Source organism: Phoenix dactylifera, chromosome 7 (genome assembly GCF_051530095.1).
Source record: "Phoenix dactylifera cultivar Ajwa chromosome 7, Ajwa_hap1_PhDact_Kaust_v1.1, whole genome shotgun sequence".
NCBI classification, from domain to species: Eukaryota; Viridiplantae; Streptophyta; class Magnoliopsida; order Arecales; family Arecaceae; genus Phoenix; species Phoenix dactylifera.
The window spans coordinates 32,647,536-32,673,177 of record NC_143196.1 but is presented as its reverse complement, the minus strand read 5'-3'; the positions used below and the strand labels follow the sequence as shown (position 1 = coordinate 32,673,177).

Below are 25,642 nucleotides of genomic sequence, written 5' to 3'. Positions count from 1 at the left end.
TTTTTGTCGGTTTCTATATTATTATTAAGTTTTGACCAGTTTGTTTACTTCATACAATTCTGTTGTGTAATTATGTAATTAAATCATTCATGCGAGATTTCCAGAGAATCATTATTTTGTATGATTCCGTCATTCATTTTCTTGTCACACTAATCTAGTAGTAGAAGGAAGAGGGAACAAACAAAAAGGAAAAGAGGGGACTTTACCTGGACGTCCATATTTCTACAAATATAGAACTTCATGACATGTAAATCATAGACCAACAAGCCTTATGAACTTAAAAGAAGCATTGAGTGCAAGAGCATATTTCATTTATTTGGACATTGGCTTTCATATATACAATTGTACAAGCCTACAAGGATTGTCATCACTAACTTGCTAAGGATATCACTTTGACAATAGTAAGTTAAACCATGAATCATTTATGGAAGTCACATGCAAAATAACATATGATACTTATGTCTAATGTAATTCTGCCCTTCCCTGCTGCCCCTCCTTTTGTATTTCTCATTCTTAAACTCATATTCCATCAGCATTGCAAGTATGCTAAAAAGGCGAAAGATCAACGGTTAAGCAACTTTGTGTGGAAGCTTCAGTTTGGAACTCTGAAGAAAAATATGGGGATGCGAAGAACTAAATATTGTAGTGATAACAAACAAAGTGGTAAATGTTCTTGATTTATTCAGTTAGCATGTGAGAGATCGGACTAGCAATTTGTTCAACAATCTGGTTATTAGAGTAAAGGTGTCTATGTGAGACAATGATTATACCCATCGTAAATGGAAGTTATGAAAACCAAACAAGTTCACAAGTAGCATCTAACCGAGCACAACTTGGCTTTAGCTGAGCAGTTAGAGATGTAATATCCTATTACTTGGTTTGCCAAGAGCTAAGATGGTCCCAAAAAATACGTTATAGCCAGTATGTGAATGAGGATCCACAATGCCACTATCCTATTCGGCATAAGGATTGGGATATTACCATAAAAAATGAAAAATTTGGAAAAGAGAGTTTGAGATAATCTAAATTGTAGTCTTGTTATGTACCTATCTTCAACATTGACATGCCTCTTTATGCTATCTGTGATATATTTAATAAATATATAGGTCTATATTCATATGTTTAGACTTGTACATATGCACCCTTGTGGCATGGTTTCTTGATCATACCTATACTTCTGGCATGTTTATGTAATTTTATTTGTATTACATGCAAGGTTTCAAATACTAGTAGGATGGCGTGGGTATCTCGGTGTCCCCCGTGTCAAGATGGGGTGAGTAAGAAAATAGGCTAGGGTCCCAAGAGTAGTAGGTGGGGCATCTTGTTCTATGGAAAAATTAGAACGGTCCTGTCCCATGGTATTTAGAACCTTGATTCCATACCATTCTTAGATTTTCCTTGGGTTAGTTCGACAAGTGCTTGTAGTTCATTCGTATTAGAGCCCAAACCTCTTTTTGGAACTTGTATGTCAATATTGTAATGCATTTCCAATATTTGGAGCATTTCATCAGCATACCTTGTCAACTTGTCTAAATTGTTTCTATATGTGGTGTCCTGTTCATCGGCAGTGGCCCTGCCTAGCTTGTGGCATTAAAATTACCTTAGGCTTTCTTGAAATCATATGCACATTTTCTATCTCCATTGTTGTTTTTGTTTGAGGTGCTTTAGGTATTTCTCTCCATTTTCCTCCAATTTAGGCCATTCTTGGTTGGATAGTCGTTGTACACCAAAGGGATTCTATGTGCCCTTCCTTTTGACTAGTTACTATTAGACCCTCTTTTGCTCTTATTGTGTCCCTAGTACAATCATTTTTGCTCTTCTGAACAGTTTTCGCTAAGGTTTTTAGCATTTCCCCCCTAGCTTATGGTTTCGTTTGGAGTATGGATGGCTTTTTCGAGACAAGGAAAAATTAAACTGGGTAGCTTAGATTTTACTAGGTTTTTTGGGGATAATCCTTTTTTATTGTTTGTAATAAAATTCTATTATCTCAAGTAATGATTGCACTTTTTTGTTCATCCATTTGGATGCTGATTGAGGATAGCAAATGCTGTTAAGTTATTGGGGATAAATGGAGAAAAAGGTGAATTCTTATGGACTTAGACAAGTTTGCCCTTCCAATTTCTATTACTCTATAGTATAATATCATATAATGTTACAATAAGATGAAAGTATTATGTGATATGTTACATTATATCATTGTAAAATACTGTAATATGTTATACTATATCATATATTATATATGAGATCGTCTAATGATAGTATATATTATTAGTATTATATAAAGGTTGGCTAAATTGGTCATTTCTCCTCACAGTGGTTGGGATATGGGAGGGGGTTGAAACCGAGTTAAGCCTGGGCTTAAACTTATACACTGGTACCTTAGGTGCAGCTTAAAGTTGGTTTATATATGGGATCCTTGGTGTTGACTACATTGTCAGGTATAACTTAGTTTGGTCTCCAAAGTGTTTAGCAAGAGATATTGAATAAAGTGGGAATAATCATTCTTTTTCTGGGTTCTAAATTAAGCCTAAGGTTACATCTGGATTGGGGATATCAGGGAGTTTATCCCTAGAATATGCGGCAAAGGCAGCAAGTTGTCGGGCGGATAAGTTTAGCCCATTTATCCGATCAGGTTCTTTTGATCACACTTATTCCAAGTATAATTTATACTTGGGGTCCCCTTGTACAAGTTTAATCCTGGTTTAACTTGGTTTAAATGCTCTCCCTTATCCTGTCCATTATCAGAGAAAATGACCAATTACGCCTCCCCAAATATTAATATAATATTACATCATATAATATTAAATATAATTATGATCTTATTATACAACATAATACTATATAATATCATGATATCATATTAATGTTATGGTATAATATATAATGTAATTTATAGTATAATATTCTAATATTTAATATATTGTATAATATTATTATCATATTGTTATGTTATATAATGTATTATTGTGTTACAGAATAATAGGGCTTGGGAGATCAAACTTGTCCATTTCATAAAAATTCATCGTTTTGATCCTGTTATCCCCAAGTAATATCCAATTAGCATTTCTTATCCCCCATCAACATCCAAACACATAAAGAGAACAATTGTAATCATTACTTGGTATATCACCATGTTTCCCAAGCAAAATTTAAGGTTTATATTCATTTATGCTGGTATTAATGTCAACCCCAAAAAAGTCATACCTGATCCAAACATAGCCTAAGTGTATGTGACCTTTGATTGGGCCACCTCTAGCATCAAGGTTTATTTTGCATCTCAGTGCACAACGTTGATATGCAATGACCATATTTGCCTTTTCATATTTTTGTTTTTTAATTTATTATAGTTGGTTTTGCTTTAATCTCCATGGGTAGGACTTGGAAGTGGGCTTATGTTGGCTTGAGGCATGTTGGGTTGGGCCTAGGTCGAGGCACCTGGGTGGGCCCTGTATCAGGGATCCAAATGAATTGAAGCTAGGCTGGGGCTGATCCCTTGGTCCAAAGAAGGCCGAACAAAAACCAAAACTATGTTATATCATAATTTTATATATACATGTTTGTTTATTAATTAACTTATGACTTAATTTACTAACACTAACCCTATTCTTGTTTTCCTTCTCTCTCCTCTTCTCTTGCCTTCTCTCTATTGGCTCCACCATTACTCACCACCAATGCTGTTACCTCCATCAATGTAAATTATTGCTTGATACCAGCATGCCCTCCACCATTGTTACTATGATACCGACCTCACTGCCTAACTTACTGTTGACATAAACCTTATTGCACTGTTGATCTTGTTGGAAGTTATCATCAATATTCTATGATTTTCAGTTATATTGGATTCAAAAATTTATTCTGAGTTTTTTTAAAAAATCTATATTCAGGTGCTTCATGGGGCTACCTCATTTTGCTTTATGTTTTTGTTCAATGCTCTCGAATCATAGTTGTTGGGCTGCTATATCCATTTTTGCGGTACTTTGGCTACGGTTTGGACTGGAAAGAAGCAATTATTCTTATGTGGTCAGGATTGCGAGGGGCTGTGGCTCTGTCGCTATCACTGTCTGTCAAAGTAAGTTGATTGTCTTTTCCGATTCTCTTGGCTCATATTCATCCGTGTATATTGACTGCCTTTAACCTCTAGGTCATTTTTCTATGTCAAGTGACTGCTGATTTTATTATTGATTTTTCTAGCTGAGCAAGGGAAACTTTTGTCATAGCTGCAAGTTTTTGTTGATTTACTGCTCTGCAAAAGTCATGAGTCGATAAAAAAATTTGAAAAATTGATAAGACTAGATAAGTCTTACATTACGAGCCCTCGATTCAAAACTAGAAATTCTTATATATTGAATAACCATGGATGAATTTTGATCAACTTATGTCCTCGTTATGACCTTCCAGCGAGCAAATGCTTTTTTTTTAATTAGATCGTCTGCAAGTACCTAATTATTTATATGATTAGAAATTTTTTTGATAAGGAAGGAATCAGTAATTTTTTCCATTTTTAGGGGAAACCTTTGTCATTGGATTTCCTTTGAAAGGAGAGGTACTTAATTAATTTGGCATAATTTTTACAAGTTATATAGAATGAAATTTGCTTAATTGTTACAAATTTTTGGCCAAGGCTTGCAATTAGAAATCATTGCTCTATATTTGTTTTATTAATTCACAATTGCATGTTATTATAATATGGAAATTTTAATGCAATTGTGGACAAAGCCTCAACGTATCCTGTATGTGTAGATATGCTTGTGGCGAAAGTGCACCTTGTATTACAATTTTACAAGTTTCCCTTAGCAGAATCTACTCAAGACCCATTAATTTGATCTGAGTGATGTTGGCGATAAATGTTTAGCAGATGGGGAGGCTTTATAGCTTCTAAGGAGAATTTGAACATCATGATTATTTTGGGAAATTATTATGATATTTTGGTGGGACTGGATCATATATTCAATTAAAATAGGCTTTAAAAAAGAAAGATATGATTCTATTTTTTGGCTACAACTGTAAAAGTTTTTCCTCAGTTTTGTTGTTTCCTTGAGATGGTTGTATGTAAATTGTGGTTTGCAGAATTGGGCCGAACTGCCCAAAATAATCATGATATTTTGGTGGGACTGGATCATATATTCAATTCAAATAAGCTTTAAAAAAAAGATATAATTCTACTTTTCTGGCTGCAACTATAAAAGTTTTCCTTCTGTTTTGTTGTTTCCTTGAGAAGCCATATGTAAATCATGGTGTGCCGAATCGGGCGGTTCGACCCATATTGAGCTGACCTGGCGGGGGACTGGATTCAAACCGATCGAAACCGGCCCCGAACCGATCGAAACCGATTGGAACCGGTCTCAAACCGCACAGACTCGGTCCTAACCGGCCGGTTCTGTGCGGAACCGGTCCGACTCGGTGCGGCAGGTTCCGAACCACATGGACTCGGTCCTATCCGGCCAGTTCCGCATGGAACCGATCGGTTCGCGCTAAGTCGGACTGGCTTGGGGAATTGGCTGGTTCGCATCGAGTCGGACCAGTTCCAAACCGGTCCTCCCTATTTTCTTTCGGTTTTAAAACAGAGTTGGGAAGGCTCGAGAAGTTTCTTGGGCCTGTCCGACATTTTCTTTCAAACACCCCACCGCAGCCAAAAGCATGCGATTCAACATAATTCAAGGAGGATTCAACCCAAAATAAGGTATGCTTCTTCTCTTCTACCTTCTTTTCTTTTTTTTGTAATGTTGAAAAATGCCCTGAAATTTGCAAAATAAGGGGAGCTCATGCCAAAAATTTTGATTTTGGCATGATGTCATGATATGTTGTAGATCTATGGATGATCTACACAATCCCATAATTTTTTTTAATTTTTGGATTATATATAATTTTAAATTAAAAAAATATTTTTGGATTAAAATATAAAAATAAAAAATAATATAATAAATAGACTGTAAAATGAGAAGGATATTTAGGGGCATGTAAGTTACTTTTCAGCTAAATTTAGTGTCTATTTTTTTTTCAAATTTTGATGCAATTATACGTGTAATAGCTCTGGCCAAAATTTTTAAAAATTGAAAAGTTGCCTTTGATGCATGCGCACGGGTCTAGAAAAATATATGTAGCATCCATGGTAGGGTTCTGCATGGATCTGAGCTCAAATTAATCTTTTAAAATATTTGTATTTAAAATTTATTTTTAATTTTAAAAATAATTAAAAATATATAATTAAAACTAAAAATTATAAAAAAAATTTAGTATGTATTACATATTTCAGAAGTATTTTTTGAAGTAAAAAATATATTTTTCTGAATTTATGGTATTTAAACATTTTTTAAATTTAAAAATATTAAAAATATGTAAATAAATAAAAAATATGAAAATTTAGTACTATATATTAGATAAGTTAGATATATTTTTTGAAGCAAAAAATATTTTTTTAATCATAATAAAATTTTGCTATTTTTTAAATAATTGATAAACTGAAGTACTTGATAAACCTACATGAATGAAACCATTAAGATAAAAGGAGTCAAAAATGTGATTGATTGGGATCATGGGCAAATGCTCTCGGGTTGGCACCACTGAAAGTGCAATTGGTGCAACACAGAGTTCAAGAAAGAGGTAACCAGGTTGAAGCAACACCTAACTGGTAGTTATTTCGACGTAACTATGTGCCGAAAATGTCCATAGAAGGTCCAACAATTGATGGAACACTTTGCTGATTTTAGAGTAGCGGAGAGTTGTCAAGAAGGTGAAGGTGGACCGTCGAATGGCAATGCCACATTTCTATCACTCCAAAAAGTCAGAGAAGGCGTCCGCTCCAAATGACAAGGAGGCAGATCCAGGCCACCATTAAGGCGAGCCTAGATGATTAGTGGCAGTAGGATGAGGTAGCCGGGCATAAAGCTCAATTTGGGCTCTCACACTATGAGTCATGCTCTAGTTCTGTGAGCAACAGGACGGATTTAGAGCTCAGGAGGACCTCAGTTATGGAGGCCGTTAGTAGAGGCGGTAGCCGTATTGCATCTATACTGAGGGCTTTTGATAGCAAAAAGTGCTCCAGAGATTCCATTAGGAGTCTCTATCTATGATTTAGATCTACATGCCTTCTCTAGCAAGGATTCGAAGCAGTAGAGGATTGACAATGCTAAAGAAGGATAAGAAGAATATGTGGTGAGCAACTGAATTCTGGTTTCACTTCAACCATATTCTATCTAATGCAACAGACAATAAGTACTATAGGTCTGAGATGGACTCTTTGAGGTAATTCAGGAGGACGCGATGCAGCTGTAGAGGACTTTGCACGTGGAGAAAGATTCATAGATGTATCAGGTTTCGAGTCGTATACTAGATCCCATTATCCGCAGTTACAGACAACCTATGACACATACGGATACAAATATAAATATGATGCATTCGAGACATTGTCTTCTGGTGGCTACTATCTTACGTAGTTCGGAGCATCTTATGGGTCGGATTTTGCTGCTGGTATATTTGGATGGGCCCCTCCACAACCGTATTATTAGCTATAAGACATCTCTTAGAGCCAAAGCTTTAGCAAGAGATCCGAAAGTGCTTATAACCTAGAGCGCATTCATTATGGGATAAGCGTATAGGACTATAACGCCGCTTGGTTAGAGGGGTGAGCTAATATGCCTTCCGACTATGCTAATGATTCAGATATCTACGAGAGGCATTGCCACTCGACGAGATTGTAGATATCGGTGTATGTTGTACTTTAAATATATGTAATTGATTGTATTATTTTATATTGTCCATCTCACTAGTTGATTTTAGGATATTTCATGTTTCTTCTTGTAGTATGCAACATCTCACTAATCATTTTATGTTTTGTATCACTTTAAAACAACAAAATGCATCATTTAGATTATATCAGAATCATAGAAACATCAGAAAATATTAAGAAACATCAAATTATACTTAAAATTATTGAAAAAAATTGATTACCAATAGAGCAAACCTAAAAGCTTAAAAAAAATGGGCGTGTCGGTTCCAAACCAGCATGCCCAAGCATACCGTATGCTGATCGGTATGAGTTCCGGTACGGGTTTGGCGGACCTTGCTGTAAATTTTTGTTGAAGAACAGAGTGGTGAGTGGTGACAACAAACTATGAAAAAAGAAAAAGAATTTTGAATAGTGATCTTCCAAGATCATCCATTAAATCATGTGGTGTCCTAGCTGAAAATTCTTGCTACTTTGAGAACTGGAAAAGAACAGTTATTAAATTATGTGGTTTTTCAGCTGAAAAATGCTTTGGCACAAAGAGAATAATTGTAGAGAACCAAAGAAAGGATAGTGATCTTTTGGTAGTTTGGTCGTCAACCTAATTTGGCTAGTTCCGAATTTGAAAATTTAAAATGAGATTAAAAGTATCTAAATGCTTTTATTTGGGAACAGGAACCGTCTATTTTGCTAACTTCATGATCCTCAACTAGTTTTTGATAAAGCAGCTACCTCCGGCGTATGTGCAGTTCATCAATGTGCAGTGTGTGGGTTATGATTTTGACTCCTGACACAGGTGTCCCGTATTTTGCATAGTTGTCATGCATGTGTTAGTTAACATCTGTACAGGTGTCCCCATACCGACATAGTACCAGTATGGTACTAGTACGAGGTCTGGTACTGAGACGGCAAACCTTGGTCTATACAATGTTTCTATCTTTCAGTTTTTCACTTAAGCCTTCTTCACATTTCAATGCTACTTAGGCTGATAACACCACGAATTGCAGTTTTCTTGCTGAAGCTTTGGCCTTTGAGTGCCTTTTCAATGGCTACTGTGTTTTTTAGTAACTTTTTTATCCCTTTCTTTTTTTGGTTTTTTGTTTGCCGTGAGAGAGAAGTGGGAGGGGGGGGTGGGGGATAGGAGAGCCATATAAGTAGTGGGCTGCCACTTGCCAGTATCCTGTTTAAATGCTTTCAGTGCCCTACCTTTCTTTCAGGTTATAGAATTGCAGACTTTAGAAAGTACTTCCATATCTCTCATTACATCTCCCTTAGCAAATTCATGGTGCGTGAGTCCAAGGGGTGGGCTAGAGGGTCGGATCAACATGTGAATAATTTTTTTATAGTTTTTGTATTTATTTTTTCCTTTATCGTATCCTCTTCTGATATCTTGCTATGTTGGTGAGCACACCTTGTGTACAGTTGAATGTATATTTTTAATTGGTCCCCTAATGACGTGCTTTTTATTTCCATATTACTAAACTCATTGTATAGATTTTTTTTTTTAATGCAAATACATTTTCTCTTCTCTACTGTATAGTGTAGTTAGACATGTATCTACTGATTGAATGCATTTCCCTTTATGCTTCATTATTTTTTAATTATTTATTTTGATATTTTTCTTAGCGTGCTAGCGATAACTTGGACCAAACTCATCTCAAACCAGAAGTTGGAACATTGGTATGTTTTTGTGTTAGAGTTACAAAAATTTTCTTGTTATTTTTTGATTATGGTCTCCTCAGATATGATGATGCATGTTGCAGTTTGTATTCTTCACTGGTGGGATTGTTTTCCTGACGCTGACTATCAATGGATCAACTACTCAGTTCTTCTTGCATCTTCTTAAAATGGATAAACTCTCAGCGACAAAGGTTATTTTATTGTTTTTTTGTCTTTTCTATTTCCTTGCATATTATATTGTTCTAATGTTTCTTTTTCTTTCTTTTCTTTCTCTCTCTCTCTCTCTCTCAATGTTGGGGTGGATTTTGGGGGGTGGGGGGGCAATGATATTTGCAAGGTTTCAAATTTGTATGTTGGACGATGGTGTGACTATGGGTAGATGATACATCTCAATTATGCATTGTTCCTTTCTGAAATTATCTAGATGTAATTATTCTTGAGTTTGTGAAATTGGGGACGATAGATAGTTACGTAGAATCACATTGCAGTTTTATATTTGTATCTGCTTGTAATTGCAGATTCGTATATTGAACTATACGAGGTATGAAATGTTAAACAAGGCCTTGGAGGCATTTGGCGATCTTGGGGATGATGAGGAACTAGGGCCTGCTGATTGGCCCACTGTGCAGAGATATATCACTTGCTTAAGTAACTTGGATGAAGGACAGGTACATCCTCACACTGTTACTGAAAGTGAGTATCATCTGCAGTCTATGAATTTGAGAGACATTCGGGTACGCCTTCTAAATGGTAAGCTGTCTCACATTTTCATGTTCCTGTTGTATTCATAGTGTGAGGACATGGTGCGGATGTGTGTTTAATCCCGCATCAGTTGTGCACCGAAAAGAATATATGCGCACACGCATGCACACATGTTCGGTTAGCTAAGTTCTGGCATATATAGTTGTCTTCTTTTATGATGCCATCCAACAACTATCATAGACGCTTATTTCTTTATATTTTGCATACATTGGACAATCTTCCTATCACTCCAGTTGCTTAGTTATCTTTTTAAATTGTTGAAGATTATATTGTGCTGGTGGTTGCTCCATTATGATCTTTTTTGTTCCCTATTTCTATCTCTACTCTCTTCATTTATAGTTTAGTCATCTCATTGCATGTATGTGGGAGGCCCTATTTTCGTTTAGCCAAGGTTTGTTAAACTGGTATCGGGGCTTGTACTGGTTGGTGACTGGTTCAGCATGATACAGGTTTGTATTGTACCGTGCTCGACCGTACCGAAACAAGGAGAGGGAGGGAGAGAGGGAGGAGGAGAGAGGGAGGGAAAGGAGAAGAAAGGAGGGAAAGGAGAGTAGGAAGGAGAGGAAGGGGGGAGAGAGAGGGAGGGAGAGGCCAAGGCCTTCGGGGAGCTCCGAGAGCTTCGGGAACTCCGGATCCGGCGATGGGGACCAAGAGAGAGAGGGAGGGAGGGAGGAAGAGAGAGATAAGGTTAGCCGAATCGGTACCGGACCCTGTGCCGGTAAGCTACCGGTTTAGTACGAGGTGAACCAGACGATTCACCCTGGTTCGATAGACTATTTTCAAGCCTTTTGAGATATTGAGGGGGGGGGGTGGCGAACCAGTTCCGCTCTGAATCGTCCGACTTGGAGCAGTTCACGCTATTTTCTAAAAATAACACCGAACCGTGCCAATTCCGCACCAGTTTGGTTCGGTACAGGGTGAACCGAATAGTTCGGTCCGATTCGACAAACCATGATGAGAGAGACTCACCTGGATGTTTCTTCCACCACCCTTGTGACAGGGATCAAGGGCTTTGAAGGGGAATGAAGCATCAAACAAAGTTTCGAATAGGACTAAGGCTTTTATAACCCATTTCGACTAGTTGAACCTTGCTGGCAACCGATTCAGTATGCCCTGAACCGGCCGGTTCAGCACCGTTATTCTTTCCTTGCTTTCAACATCATGCGGCGGGGAGTTTGGGAGGAAAGAAACCATTCCATGATGAAAATTAGTTATGAGTTGGTAGTCTCCAGAATTGCTTTTTCGCCTAAGGAATTTAGGATGTTGTTATTTTCATGGAATTTTTCCTTGGCTTGTCTGTTTAACAGACTTTGTAGTGGCTTTGCTCCTACACCTTTTTGTTTTCTTCTATTTTTCTCTTCTCTTTCTGGACCTTTCACACTTGCTTCTCTTCCTGTCTTTCTGGCTTCCAGATGTCTGGGTTCAAATTTTAGCAATGAAATGTGATTAGTTCTGATCTGGGGGCTTTAATAAAGAGAGGTAGTTTAGTTTTTGTTGATAGATGTAGTAAAAGGAAGGAAATCCTAAGGTTACATTGATGAAAGTTGTGATGGAGGATCTTAAAAAGCTTGAAATAACATGAAAGCTGTAAACAAGAATGCTTGGGGAATTAGTATTCATAAAACGGAAAACAAATAGCTAGGATAAGACTTTAACAATAGCTAGGATTAGTATTTATACAATTTTAACACTTTAAGAGTTGGTATATTGTGCATATTAATATATGCACATCTATTGCTAGCATGTGTTCATGCCATTGGCTTCAATTTTATATAGAAGTGTATATGTTAAGCTATGTCACCCACTAATAGTTGATGTCATCTATCTCTTTTTCCATGAGTTACACGGCACCAGATTACTGATCTTTTATTGGGACTTGCCCCCAAACTATACACCATCATAGATTGGAGGTCAATAGAGAGATCAAGAACCTCTAGTGCATGACTATTATTGACTGAAGGTTTATTTGTTTTTTAATTTGATATATGACTATTATTGACTATTTTTTAATTTTTAATTTGCATGACTATTATTGACTAAAGGTTTATTTGACATTCTATCTATGATCTTAATTAACTTGACTATGGACATCAACCTTTAGAATGTTGGCATAAATATGATTTTTACACATCAAATCAGTCTCACTGGAAACAATTTAAACATTACTTATTTTCTTGCTCCCATTGGGTCTTTAGTTTCATGCTCCAAAACAAGAAATTGATTCGAAGGCTTTCATGGATAGCATAAAATAGTGCAATATTGCATGAGTGGATGTCTGTACAAGCTGATTATGTGAGGTTGAGAGCTCATCTCAATGATTGCTTGGCATACAATGCTTTCTTAAAATCTCAATGGTCTTGACCTTGAAATTTGGTGATCGATTTTCACAATTGCTAATATTATTTGAAGATGGTACCGGAACTCTACCAGTCATTCTCTTCATTGTAGATTTGATGTTTTAGTATATAGGCTGTGTTGTGTTTGTATTTCACTCAAGGTCTGCCAAATCGATGCTGAGTGTTGTATCGGTTGGTGACCAATACTATATGGTATCAATTCGGTACGATACAATGCATGGTATGGTATAGCATACCGATCATCTGACCAATACACCATGTTTCTTTTTTTCTTTTTTTCTTTTGCCCTTTTTTTATTTTCAGTCACTATTTTAATCATTGTGATTGTTTCATTTAATATTTTGTTGTTTTGATGTCCTTTTTATCGTCAAATGGATTTGAAGTATAATTAATGTAATTGTAACATAACTGAATAGACAGTACAAAATGCATATGAACATCCAAAATTTTGTGGAGTGTATGTTCTTCATAGACATCGGATTGCATCCGGCTTGGGATGTTACTCCAACTTTCTAACCATAATACTGATCCTCTATCTGATACTAGACTGGCTATCGAAACCCCATAAGCTGCCTAAGGTTGTGGAGGATAGTAGCCACTTGAATATGATGCCTCAGATGATGGATATCTATGCAGGTCATAGCCTGGCTGTGTGGAATTGGGTTCGGAATGCAACTCAGATCCAGATATGTGCAAGGATCCTACTCCATATGCAAGGTTATTTGTTGCAGCAGCTTTACTTTCTGAACGATCTCGAGAGGCTCCGTCTCTTATATGCTATGGTATCCTTGTGGGCTCTACTAGGTTGTGTATTGAAAGGAACCCTTGCGGGTTGCATGCATGATTTTAAATTTTTTCTAGAAATCAGCGGAAGCAATTAAAAATTAAACTCTTTAATTTTCATGCATGCTTGAGATCTTATCTCTACCATAAAAATAAAAACTAAGATTTAAATATTTATATAAAACATGAAACTTTGATTGTATGTCTAACATACAATCCTGAAATTTCAACAACCATGTTAAGATCTAATCTTAATTTATAATGAGATCAAATCTCATACCTGATTCGCTAGAGGTCTTTGATGACTCCTTGATCACGCTCTGTAGCCGTACATGCGTCCAGCCTCTATAGATCGTCCACGTGAAGCTCCAGGAAGATCGATATCTGCGGAAGTGCTAGCTCGCGCAGAGGTGCTGCAATGGCTGAACCTTTTCTCTTTCGAAGTACTCAACCTTTGATTATTCTTTGAGAGGATGAAGGATGGAGATGAAGGAGAGGAAGGAGAAGAGGACGGCCCAATCTCAAAATTTTCAGAATTCTTTTGAAAATCCAAAGGAGCATCTCATGAACCCTAGGCGTGGAGGTCCTTTTATAGCCTTGGACCCCCCCACGCCACACCTCTATTTTGCCAACTTATTTGGCTGATAAAATCTCCAAAAATCCTGAAAAATACGGCAGCTAAGAGGAGAATAATCCCTCTTAATTTCGTGGAACACTCCTCTAAGAAAGATTACCAAGGGGATAAGGATGAGGTATCAATTTTCTCCAAAAGATAAAGTTAGACTCCTAAAATTTAGGAATTCTTCTCTTTATCTAATTCTGAATTTTTGAACTCATAATCCTTATCAAATAAGGACTTCTAATTGACTTGGGTCAAGTCCAATCTAATTGGGTCAAGTTCCATCAATTGGGTCAAGCTCAATCTACTTGGGTCGAACCCAATCCAATTAGGTCAAACCCTAATGTAGCCCAAATTGAATCCTATTCAATTTGGCTCAACCTAAGCCCAATTACTCAATCAAATTGAGTTCATTAGCAATCTAATTGCTAATTAATCCTCCAATAATTCAATAATTATTTTACTGCAACTTTTGCTTAGGATAATTTGTCAATCGAATTGACCAAATTACTTCTGAATGATTCTTAATCATCAATCAGCCATTTGATCAATCTAGAACCTTCTATGCGTGTGACCCCATAGGTTCGAATCTAAGCCGGTAGCGCAAGAACAACTTTCTGTACTAATCGAAATGATTATCTAGCAATCGTACCCGACGTCTGGATAGGCCGAATGATTGCAAAGCTATATTCATGAACCCTTGGACTATGGTTACCGTATAATTCATCTCTATGACTCCAAATGCTTAGGATGACTTCAGAGTTCACTGTCAACTCTTTAATCAGTTCATCCAATATGTGTTTCAACTTTACAAATCCTGTGACTCCTCACAAGGATTACCTTGGCCAAGGTTTTGCTAAATTGAACATAAGGGCATTATCTTCTATCACCAGGAGGGGTCAATTCTATCTTGACTCACACACCGACTTTGCAAGTACTTGACTGCATCTAGTAATCTTCTGATACTGAATTAGAAACTCAGATAGTCCGGTACCAAAGTACAGTGAGTTGCTTACTAGTCACCGTGGTGATCTCAGATCGGAGGGACACATATACTCATATCCACTCCGAACATCTTTTGACAGCAGAGCGTTCTGGAACTGGTCACGTTCAGTGAAATGCACTCCTACACTTCACCTGTGTGGCATATCAGTATCTCTACACTCCTTGGTTAAGAGGACAACCAGCGATATAGCACACAATGACCTATTCTTGATAATGCTATTGTCCTAATAATAGCATATCGTTTGATCGCGAACAAGTTTAAGGACTCATAGACAAATCCTCCTTTATCTTTAAAAAGAATTCTAAGGACTTCATCACATTACAAGAGTTCAAGAAGATGTACAAAATATAGAAGATGTACAAAATATATATGATGAATAATGCCAAATAACATTTTATTAATTTATTAATTTATATACAATTCAATCATCAACAGGCTGACGATTGACTTTTAGGACACAATTCCTAACATGTATCTAGTCCTTATCTTATATGGCATGATTGAGTTGAGACTTGTCGATGAATCAAAGATCCTGGGGCTGAGTCATATTCAGTCATGCCATGTCCATCGTTGTTTTTGGCTACCAGATGCACTGTCGCTCGAACTATCATTGTCATCATTGCTGGTATTGCGAGATGATCTGGGCAACCAATTATCCAAGGGTATACTAGTCTTTGAATTAAAGTAAACAGACTCTTCATCCACTCTCTTCAATGGAACTACAGTTTTCTTTCTTTCCTTTCTTGCTGACTATGAGGAACTGCATTCCTTCCTTGGATGCCCCTGCTCTCCTTGCTCTATTAGGCAATTCGAGTGCACTTGTCACCCTGCCTGACTAGAGTGGGTACCATGGTGGCCTCTTTTTAGCATTTCTCTATCAAATCTCTGGGTAAGATATGTCATACATGGAGCCTTGTGATGATGATTGACTCCCCTTGACCTCTATTGCTGCTCGGCTAGATGTGACCGTGGCATATGTTGTTTTGCCCATTGTTCTACATCCACCCCAGCCTTCCTTGATATGAAATTGGCTGGTCGAGGAGACGATTTTGGTTCGTCAAGCTTTGGCTTTTGCTGGCCCTCAAGCCAAACCAATCATCCGTTCCTTCTTATCATATATGAAATCATTGCGAAGTGATTGTCATATTTCAACTCTACTTCCTTTTCATTACACTTAATTGAGCCTTAGATTGTAATAAACATAAACCAAGTCATTCAAATGCTTTCATGTAAGGTGGTTCCTCTGTTTGCCGTGGATCAAGATGAAGGTAGACCAGTTGCACTCGCAACCATTGTAGGAGCATCTGTAAGAGGATCTAGATCGTTGACCTTCTTAGGATTTTAGATGATTGCCCAAAAATTATGATTTTAGCTGCATTATGTAGATAATTTGTAGATCCACAACATATTATAAAATCATGCCAAAAATCCAAAATTTAGCATGATGTACCTTATTTTTTCCATTTTGGCTCATTTTTAGCATGAAAAAGAAAAAAGGGAAGAGGGAAGGGGAGAGGGCCCTTTACTTGATTTTGGATTTGACTTGTGCGGAAATTTGCAAATATCCCTTCGTTTTCCACTTTTTTTGAGTGAAGAAAAAATAGAGAGAGAGAGAGAGCCAGAGAAGGCGTGGGAGCCTTCTCTGCCTCCCTCTCAATCATTTGAGGCGGAATAGGGCTTGAACTACCTTGAACTAAGTAGAATAAACAAGTCTTCTTGGTACGGGTCGAAACTACCCAATTCAGGCTTTGTTCCATGTCGAAATGCCAAACCACCCTGGTTCAGGGGTTGTACGGTTTGGTACGCCCCGATTTAGACAATTCATGGCGGTATGGCAGACCATGATTTTTCTTATTCTGGTTCCAATTTAATTTGTAACAAGATTTAACAACACTGCAACTTTTGAATTGGATGGCACTAAATCCATAACTTAGTTAAAATACAAAAAAATAAAACATTAAGATTTAGGTCTCTAACCCTTATTGGCCATAAAAAATTAAAAAAAAACTTACAAATAATGCATTCAACTTATCATATGATGATATCTCATGGTCCTTACAATTATCTTTACTTCTCTTTTTGGAAGAAGATGTCATTTTAACCTGCTCTGCCTTGCTAGGTTTGTCTGATGTCTTAAACTATCCTTTTGTGCTTTTACAAACTATGGTTTAAGATGGAAATTTGTTTAGTTGTAAATACTGGATATGCTTATTGGAACAATTGAGACCAAGGTCTGCCAAGTCGATTTTGGAGCTTGTATTGGCCGGTGAATGGTTCAGTACGTTATGGATTTGTACCATGCCATTTCGAGGTGTACCAAATTGGGAGAGAGAGAGAGGGGGAGGGGGAGGGGGAGGGAGAGAGAGGAAGGGAGGGAGGGAGAAGGGAGAGTAGGGAAGCTTACTGGTGACAATGTCACGGCGTTGAAGAGGGGGGGAGCGAGCGGCATCCGATGGAGAGACAGAGAGAGAGAATGGGTTGTTTCGAATCAAGCAAAGGAGAAATCTCCCTTATTCTGGCTGGCTAGGAGCATGGATGCCATGCACGGTGGCAAATCCCCTCAAATTGATCGGGATTTGGTGGGATGACTTTGATCGGGGGGCACCAGGGGTTTGGGGACCATGGAAGAGGGCCAATGTTTGCTGGGGGAGGGCTCGTACCCTTGGAGAAGGGTTGTTGTGAATGCAGGAGGGGGGAGGCTTATGGGTGATGGTTGGCATCAAAGGAGGGGGGGAGCGAGTAGCATCCAACAGTGAAGCAAAGAAGAGAGCCTCAAAGGCTCTCGAACCATCAAACAGGAGGGGGGAATGGATTTTATAATCGAACTGATTGGATCTACTGAGCCATTCCGACTTGGCACCGGTTTGGTTCGGTACAGGCCAAACTGCCTGGTTGGGTCGATTTGGAGATCATTGCTTGAGACAACTCTTTCTAGATTTATCCGATCTTAGTTATATTTATTACTTTTTGGGGAAAGTGTTGCTCTGTTTTGAATTATCTTATTGCTTGGTGAATGGTGTTTTCTCCATATCATGCTTGCTCCATCTCATCTTGCACAGATTGTGGTGTGATACATGCAGTTACATTCATGTTACAAACTGATTGCCTGGTTCTCCTATAACTGCAGTATTTGAGCTGCTATTGATTTTAATGGAAATTCATATATGGGTTCTGCCCATTCCCTTTGTATCAATTTCTTTGTTATTGTCAAATGATCTGCATTTGGTGGGACCACATTTACCACTGAGCATGCCATTTCTGTGCAAAATATGGATTGAATTGAACAAAACTATTTTTATACATCTGAAATTATTTCCTGTTCAGGTGTGCAGGCTGCTTATTGGGGAATGCTTGAAGAGGGAAGGATAAGCCAGACTACTGCGATTCTTCTGATGCGATCTGTTGATGAGGCTATGGATGTGGTATCTAGTGAGCCTCTATGTGATTGGAAGGGTTTAAAGTCAAATGTCCATTTTCCAAGCTATTATAGATTCCTCCAAATGAGCAGACTCCCTCGAAGGCTGATCACATATTTCACAGTAGAAAGGTTGGAGTCAGCATGTTATATTTGCGCTGCATTTCTTCGTGCTCACAGAATAGCTACGAGGCAACTTCATGATTTTATTGGTAAGTAAATTCCTTTTCTTTTCCTTTTCTCTCAGTTATTAGATGTTTCCGGTGCCTGTCCTGTTAAGAAACATAAATCTAAAGGCAAATTTTACAATTATTGTATATTACATACAGTGGTAAATGTTTCTATATGTATGTGATTCAGTAATTTTTACAGTATGTCACAGATACTAGCAAATCATTTCCACGAATTCCAGTGATTTGAGACACCTTGTTGTCTTGAGATGGTTTTGTGCATGTTTTCTCAGCACAATGAAAAGCTAGTTTGAGTTACTTGCCAGGAAGGTAATATATCCACAAGAGAGTAAAATGAAACTGGATAGATAATATGAAATTCTGGTGAAAGTAAGATAGGACTGGTTAGATCAAACTGCTCATGGACAGAATGATTTTATTATTTTATCATTATTTTTCAATTATGGGTATACTATCTGTTATGTTCGTTCTTAAATATCGCTGACATCTCATGTAATAGTAGGAATATTTGAATTGTCCTTGATTATCTGCACGTAGTGCAATCCTAAAGGTTTGCTATTGTTATGCTAGGTGACAGTGAAATTGCTACTACTGTCATTAATGAAAGCAACGCTGAGGGGGAGGAAGCTAGAAAGTTCTTGGAAGATGTTCGTGTCACATTCCCTCAGGTATGCAAATCTTATTGTTTGCACCAACATCATTAGCTACTAAAAAATTGTTTGGAATTGTTTCTATGAAATCAGTAAGCTTCATGGTCACATTCCAACATCATTTTAGTAAGCATATTTGTTTCATTTTAGTATGTTATAGTAGAGCTTGTCAGCAATGATTTTTATATAAACATATTTGGAATAATTTCAGGTTCTTCGTGCTGTGAAAACAAGACAAGTAACATATTCAATATTGAAACATCTGAGTGAATATGTGCAAAATCTTGAGAAGGTTGGATTACTAGAACAAAAGGAGATGTATCATCTAGATGATATTGTGCAGGTAGCTGGTGCTTTTAATGCATGCTCGTTAGTTATGCTGTTAGTCCAATCAATTTTCTAACATTCTTCTGTTACTAAGAGCACAACATTTCATCTGACATTGCAGACTGACTTAAAAAAGCTTCTAAGAAATCCACCTTTGGTGAAAATGCCAAAAATAAGTGATCTATTAAGTGCACATCCTTTATTGGGTGCACTGCCTTCTGCAGTCCGTGAACCAATTGAAGTATCTACTAAAGAAATAATGAAAATGCGTGGTGTGACCCTGTATAAGGAGGGTTCCAGACCAAATGGGATGTGGCTCATATCAGTAGGAGTGGTTAAGGTTAGTTTTAACACCAAAATAATAATTAATATCATCAAGTCCTACTATTTGGCACTTGTTACTATGAGGTAGTAAATCTTTATTTTCCACCTGCAGTGGACAAGTAAGAGTCTGAGCAACAAACATTCATTACATCCAACTTTTTCACATGGAACCACCTTGGGCCTATATGAAGTGCTAACTGGAAAGCCTTATATTTGCGATATGATCACTGACTCAGTAGTACATTGTTTCTTCATCGAAACTGAAAAGATACTGTCCTTACTTGGATCAGGCCCTGTTGTTGAAGATTTTCTATGGCAGGTATTTATGTCTTATCTCATGTTTATGTTAATATCTATTATATTTGCATTCCATGTTTGTAACATGCACACACAACTTCTACTATAGCTACAGATTTAAGCTGCAGCAATCAGGGCTACTGTGCAAAAATTACACATCATAGTTTCTGGTTTTTACATTTAAATATTTTCAATATTCAGTTTCTTTTATCTAATTGTTCAGCATTATATTAGGTTTAAGCTTTTATTACCGTGAACTTTTCTTTTACATCCCACCTCATATTATAGGTATGTTTAAACAAACAAAACAACTTTTAACTCATGGAAATCTAGGATCATAACTTCTAGATCTTTGTTCTGATTGCAGTCTGAACATGTTCTTATCATAAGTTAAAGTGATTTTTCACATTCATATAGCATGATTATTTAACAGGGATGTGTTTCCACATTACCAACATATTGTAAGTGTTACAAAGATACTGCCAGTACAGTAGGGTATGGATGAGTTTCAGAATGCAATCTGACCAGGGTAGCTGATGATTCAACAAGTCTTGGAATGATGCGGTAGAAAATCTGAAGGCTCTATGAGATAGGTAAATGCTTGGAGAAAGTGCTAAAGGGCAACATATATCTTATGAGTCATTAAAAAGGAGAAGGAAGATATGAAAAACTAGATAAAGATGTGCTTTAATTTTTATTAGTGAATGGAAGCTGAAATTGGCAATGATGGAATAATAGCATATGAAAAAAAGATATCTCAGTAGGATAAGTGATTCTTTTTCAAATAAAAAAGGGTACTCACAAAAATCGCTCGGAGATGAAGGATGATGTATGGAGACACTTCGAGAGAATTATTTCTAGCCCTATGTTAGTTTGGTGATTTGGAAAGACCATGAGACACATATGGCGCTGTTAATTAGTTAATGTAGGTATGATCAAGTTTGTTTAAAAAGTTTGGTGTGTCAAATCATAGGATGGGATGAGGTGGGAAGAGCTCAAGATGTTAGGAAGTTCTTCTTTGTCCAATCTACTTCCAGTCAAGGTTCGAAATAACATGGTGTGGGGTTTATACTAGTCATCTATCTGTACAGTATGTACCGTATTATGCTCTTGTATGAACTCATGGTTGCCAATACAGGGCAATACAGCATGGTCCATACTGTAGGGCTCAGTACGGGTGACCTGGCATTGTGCATATGGTGGTATGCCTGGTTGTTAGAACCTTAATTCCCGTGATTTCCTGATAATAATTTGGCCACATGTGTCCTAATTTTGCAATATTCTTGCGGGAGACATTGTCTAGGCGTCTCAAGGATCACCCTGCCTCAATCCAACAGTAACTATTGCAAACGGCTTGAAGCTCCTAGGATGGTGATCTTGAGCTCTAAATTTTTGTATAAATTCAGTAAGTGCTGGAGCACATGCCAGATGTCTTTAGGGAATAATCATAACCACAATATAGGGTGCATGGTAAAACCAAGTAGCATATTTTCGGATATGAGTACTTATATGCATGACTGCAAATTTCTTTCGCATTAGATAATTGTGTGAAAGTCTTTTATTTGTTTATTTTGCAATTAAAGTTTCTGGAGTATGTGTACTGTTAGTTGCAACTAAATTTATTTGAGGCAAGATATATTTTGAATGTGTGAAGCATGATGTGCACTTTCAAATTTTAAAGTTCTTATAGTTACGATTTGCACATTTGATTTGCAGGAAAGTGCTATGGTGATAGCCAAACTCTTACTTCCCCAGATGTTTGAAAAAATGACAATGCAAGAGCTGAGAGGTCTTGTTGCTGAAAGAACAAATATGAACATTTATATAAGAGGAGAGGTTATAGAAATAAGACACAATTCCATTGGCATTTTGTTGGAAGGATTTATAAAGACCCAAGATGGTCAACAAGACTTGATTACACCTCCTGCAGCTTTGTTACCGTCACACAGTGATCTAAGCTTTCTTGGTCTGGAATCTTCAGGTTATTGAGAGTTAATTTTATTTATTTATTTCATCAATAACTTATTTTTTGTAGAGCAAATTAAACATTAGTTTTACTCTGATAGTATGGCCAATAAACAGTCTTACGTGCGTTCATATTTTTGGACTTACAAAGCAGCGAATCATGGCATATTATAATAAAGTAGAGGAATATTGAAGGAAATTTTTCACATTATATTTTATTATCTTCAATGTACTTTACAAGTTGCCAGCCCCTCCAAAAAAAAATCTGCTTCCCTACTACTGAATCTCTAATAACCAAGTCAAGTTAATTTGGTCATTACCAGAAGCAAGTACACACACTAACAATGTGATCCCGTAGCTATAGTCTTATCCACAGGAAGCCAGTTGAATGTAATACCAATAATTATAAAAAAGGTATGGGAGAAGGCAAAATGAAATGAAAAAACTAATGTACTTTGGAATGTAAAATGACTTACCTAATAGCCAAAACAAAAACAAGTACTTCATTGCGATGAATTAATTCAAGACATACTTTGGATTCCTGAGCTGATAATAAGATGAGCTTTTATTGATTAATTTTGCGGATGCTGATGTAAGTTTTGGTTTTTTTTTTTTTGACAATCTAAATGTTTTAGATCTTGATCCGTAGTGTGGACTGTTGCTTCGTCAATTCGTTATGCGCTCATATCTAATAGGATTTGGGTTCGATTTCCTAGTAGGATTATGGCCCAGATCTTTGTAGATTCTGTTCTATCAGTAAATACTATCTGGGTATAATGTACTCTCTTCTCTTCGTTTTAGCAAAATTAGTCATGTTGCTAATTAAAACAAATACACTTTAATCCTTCATGTAGTGATAACCTTAATCAAAACAAATACACTTAATCCTTAATGTAGTGATAACTTTACTTAATGACTCTTTGTCATGAATTTTATTCGGACAATACTTGCACCTTACAATTTTATCACTATAAGCTAACAATTGTAATTGGAGGATGTATTCTAACTGATGGTGGTCTCTCAATCTCAGTTGTTCTATCCTCAAATTAAACTGCAGTAAACTTGCAGGTTTGAACAACGTAAGCTTCTGTCACATGGGTACCTGGTATCAGGTTGAAACAAGAGCCAGGGTGATCTTTTTCGACATAGGTACAGTTGAGGCTGAAGGTGCTCTACAGAAGAGGTCTGCATCGTGGGTCTCGCAAGCTGGCATTGAACTTCCACGAAACCTAAGTAGAGAACATGGAGGTTTGCTTAGCTGGCCTGAAAATTTATACAAAGGAAGAGGATGTAATCAGAGTCCTGATGAATCTGACAAGCAACCGATTAGTTTGTCAGCCAAAGCAATGGAGTTGAGCATCTATGGAAGCATGGTATGTAGACCAATGATTTGCTTGGCTTTCTTCAATTGCAATTTTGGACTTGACACAATGGTTGCAATGGAACAATGAACTACAGGTGAATAACATGTATAGGCACTACAGAAGCTTCAGGAGGACTTCTCGAGCTAATCTTACGCGCAGCTTGTCATACCCTAGAGTTCCACCAAGGACGGTCCATGCTCGGCCTCTCCTCTCCATCCAATCTGAAGGAGGCAGCGTCAACCGGAGGCTGTGCTCAACGGACTCCAGCAAATTGAATTCAGTCACGCCACTGCCAGTCAGAAGAAGAAAAACAAAGGTTGTTGAAGGCAATTCAAGTGATGAATCTGGGGGTGAAGAGGTTATTGTGAGGATTGATTCTCCGAGTACACTTTCTTTCCATCAGGCTTCAGGAGGTTTTTTACCTCCACAATAAACAATACTGCAAAAATCTGCCACTGTGTTTGCGTGTATTCTGAGGGTGAGTCTGGGCATGGCGGTAAAAGTTGTTTCACTGTGATTCAGAGGTCACGGATTTGAAACACCGAAGCAGCTTTTTTCTATACGGGAAAAAGGTTGCGTGCATCTGACTGTAGAAGCTTTGTGCATTAGGCCGTCCTTTTGTATTAGGCCATCTTTTGTATCTTTATGTATTTTGCTATATCTAACCAAAAGAATATAAGTTTTATATTTAATTTGGCTTTCCTATTTTATTTTACTGTTTACATGAAAATGGTATCTCATATATTCTCCCTAATATAAGAATAATGGGAGATCAGAGATCCAAAAGCATGTCTAGACACCAAGTGGTTTGATCTTTTAGTGGATTGGGGAAGTATCTTTAATTCTCCTAAGATCAAGGCTTTTAACCAATGATTGCATTTCTTTTCATACTTCCAATTTTGTGCTCAACTCTTTGTTTTAGTGGTCATGGATGTAGAATTGTGAAATTCACTCGTCCCAGCAACGCTAAGATAGTAATCCATTCACATTGTCCAGTGATTCTGATGAATCTATGTTGAAGATATATTGGATTGGTTTAATTTTTAGGACTCGTTTGGTCCATGGAAAAGAATTTTTCTCATCGAAATATTTTTTTTGAAAAAATAATTTTTAGAAATATGATGCCTACGGAAATGGTTCATATTTGGTTGACCATGAAAAAGTGACATATTCTAGGATGGTTTATATTTGGTTGAGCATTTGGTTTTCTAAAGAAGTTGTATAAAATATGTATTATATTCATAATAAAGGAAAAGATTTTATCTATGTATTTTGAGGGCTTAAGGGTACTTTTGAAAAAAAAAAGATATGATACCAGTCGAGTACAAAAACGTAGCAACAATTGCTTGTAATTGGCCGTTTTCCTTCATTGACAAGATACGTTTCCAGCGTGAGAACAGGCTTAGATGGGAGCAGAGCCGAAAGGAGATTTATATGTTGATCCAATCAAAGAACTAGAGGATTCCAAATAAGAGTTAGATTTGTTTGTCTTTTAATTTTCAATAGGCAGAAAAATATATTTTTTAATATTTTTTATAGATTTTTTTTCTATGAAACATAGAAATTTTATTTTCATAGAAATACTATTTTTTATTTCTTTTTTTAAAAAAATTCAATCAAACAAGGGAAATTTTTTTATTTTTTTGTTGACCATACTTTTTCTTCTTTTTCTGCGAAGTAAACTAGTTCTTTAATGTCTACTGGCATAATTAAAAGAACTTTTTTTGGAATATAAGCTTTTACCCAACTGTGGGTGTTCAATAGGGGTGGCCAAGGTTTAAATTCTCAAAAGGTTATTCACAATACTGTTTTGTCTGCAAGTTTTAGCTTCCAGTGTTTGACATTTGAACATTCTACATACATTTCAAAACTCTAATTCCCATTAATGTGCATCGGTGTTTTAGGATTTTCAACAAAAATATCTTGATATATTTTGGAATTTCACGTTGTTTGGAACTATAGGATATGATACTATATTGTGCTTGGCAATGAGTGTGATTGGGAACTTTATTAAAGCCGTAGCAAATCGTGAAATTGTAATTTCCAACATTGGGTATAATCTTGCAAATTCACGCTTCTCTCTGTCATCCTATAATTCTTTTCATTTGCGAACCTTTTTTCCCTTTTTTTATAACAATCAAACAACTATTTAAAGTTAACTTTAATCATTTAAGAAACA

The 25,642-nt window shown here is 36.9% G+C and overlaps 1 protein-coding gene across 5 annotated transcripts in view; it reads left to right on the top strand.

Annotated features, from left to right (window-relative positions):
• Window positions 1-24,173, top strand: part of SOS1 (sodium proton exchanger, putative (NHX7) (SOS1)) — a 49,104-nt gene extending 24,931 nt beyond the window's left edge. For 3 of the 5 annotated variants that reach the window (XM_088701773.2, XM_088701774.2, XM_088701775.2), the window contains 13 exons: window positions 3,885-4,069; window positions 9,350-9,403; window positions 9,487-9,594; window positions 9,922-10,153; window positions 13,159-13,239; window positions 18,255-18,557; window positions 19,107-19,204; window positions 19,398-19,529; window positions 19,635-19,853; window positions 19,950-20,156; window positions 21,851-22,115; window positions 23,168-23,472; window positions 23,558-24,173. In XM_088701773.2, coding sequence (XP_088557899.1) covers window positions 3,885-4,069; window positions 9,350-9,403; window positions 9,487-9,594; window positions 9,922-10,153; window positions 13,159-13,239; window positions 18,255-18,557; window positions 19,107-19,204; window positions 19,398-19,529; window positions 19,635-19,853; window positions 19,950-20,156; window positions 21,851-22,115; window positions 23,168-23,472; window positions 23,558-23,896 — 2,528 coding nt within the window. In that variant the 3' untranslated portion in view covers window positions 23,897-24,173. The remainder of the gene's footprint in view (window positions 1-3,884; window positions 4,070-9,349; window positions 9,404-9,486; window positions 9,595-9,921; window positions 10,154-13,158; window positions 13,240-18,254; window positions 18,558-19,106; window positions 19,205-19,397; window positions 19,530-19,634; window positions 19,854-19,949; window positions 20,157-21,850; window positions 22,116-23,167; window positions 23,473-23,557) is intronic. The other 2 variants (XM_008799878.6, XM_088701776.2) reach the window with 1 other exon arrangement.
• The last annotated feature ends 1,469 nt before the right edge of the window (window positions 24,174-25,642 follow it).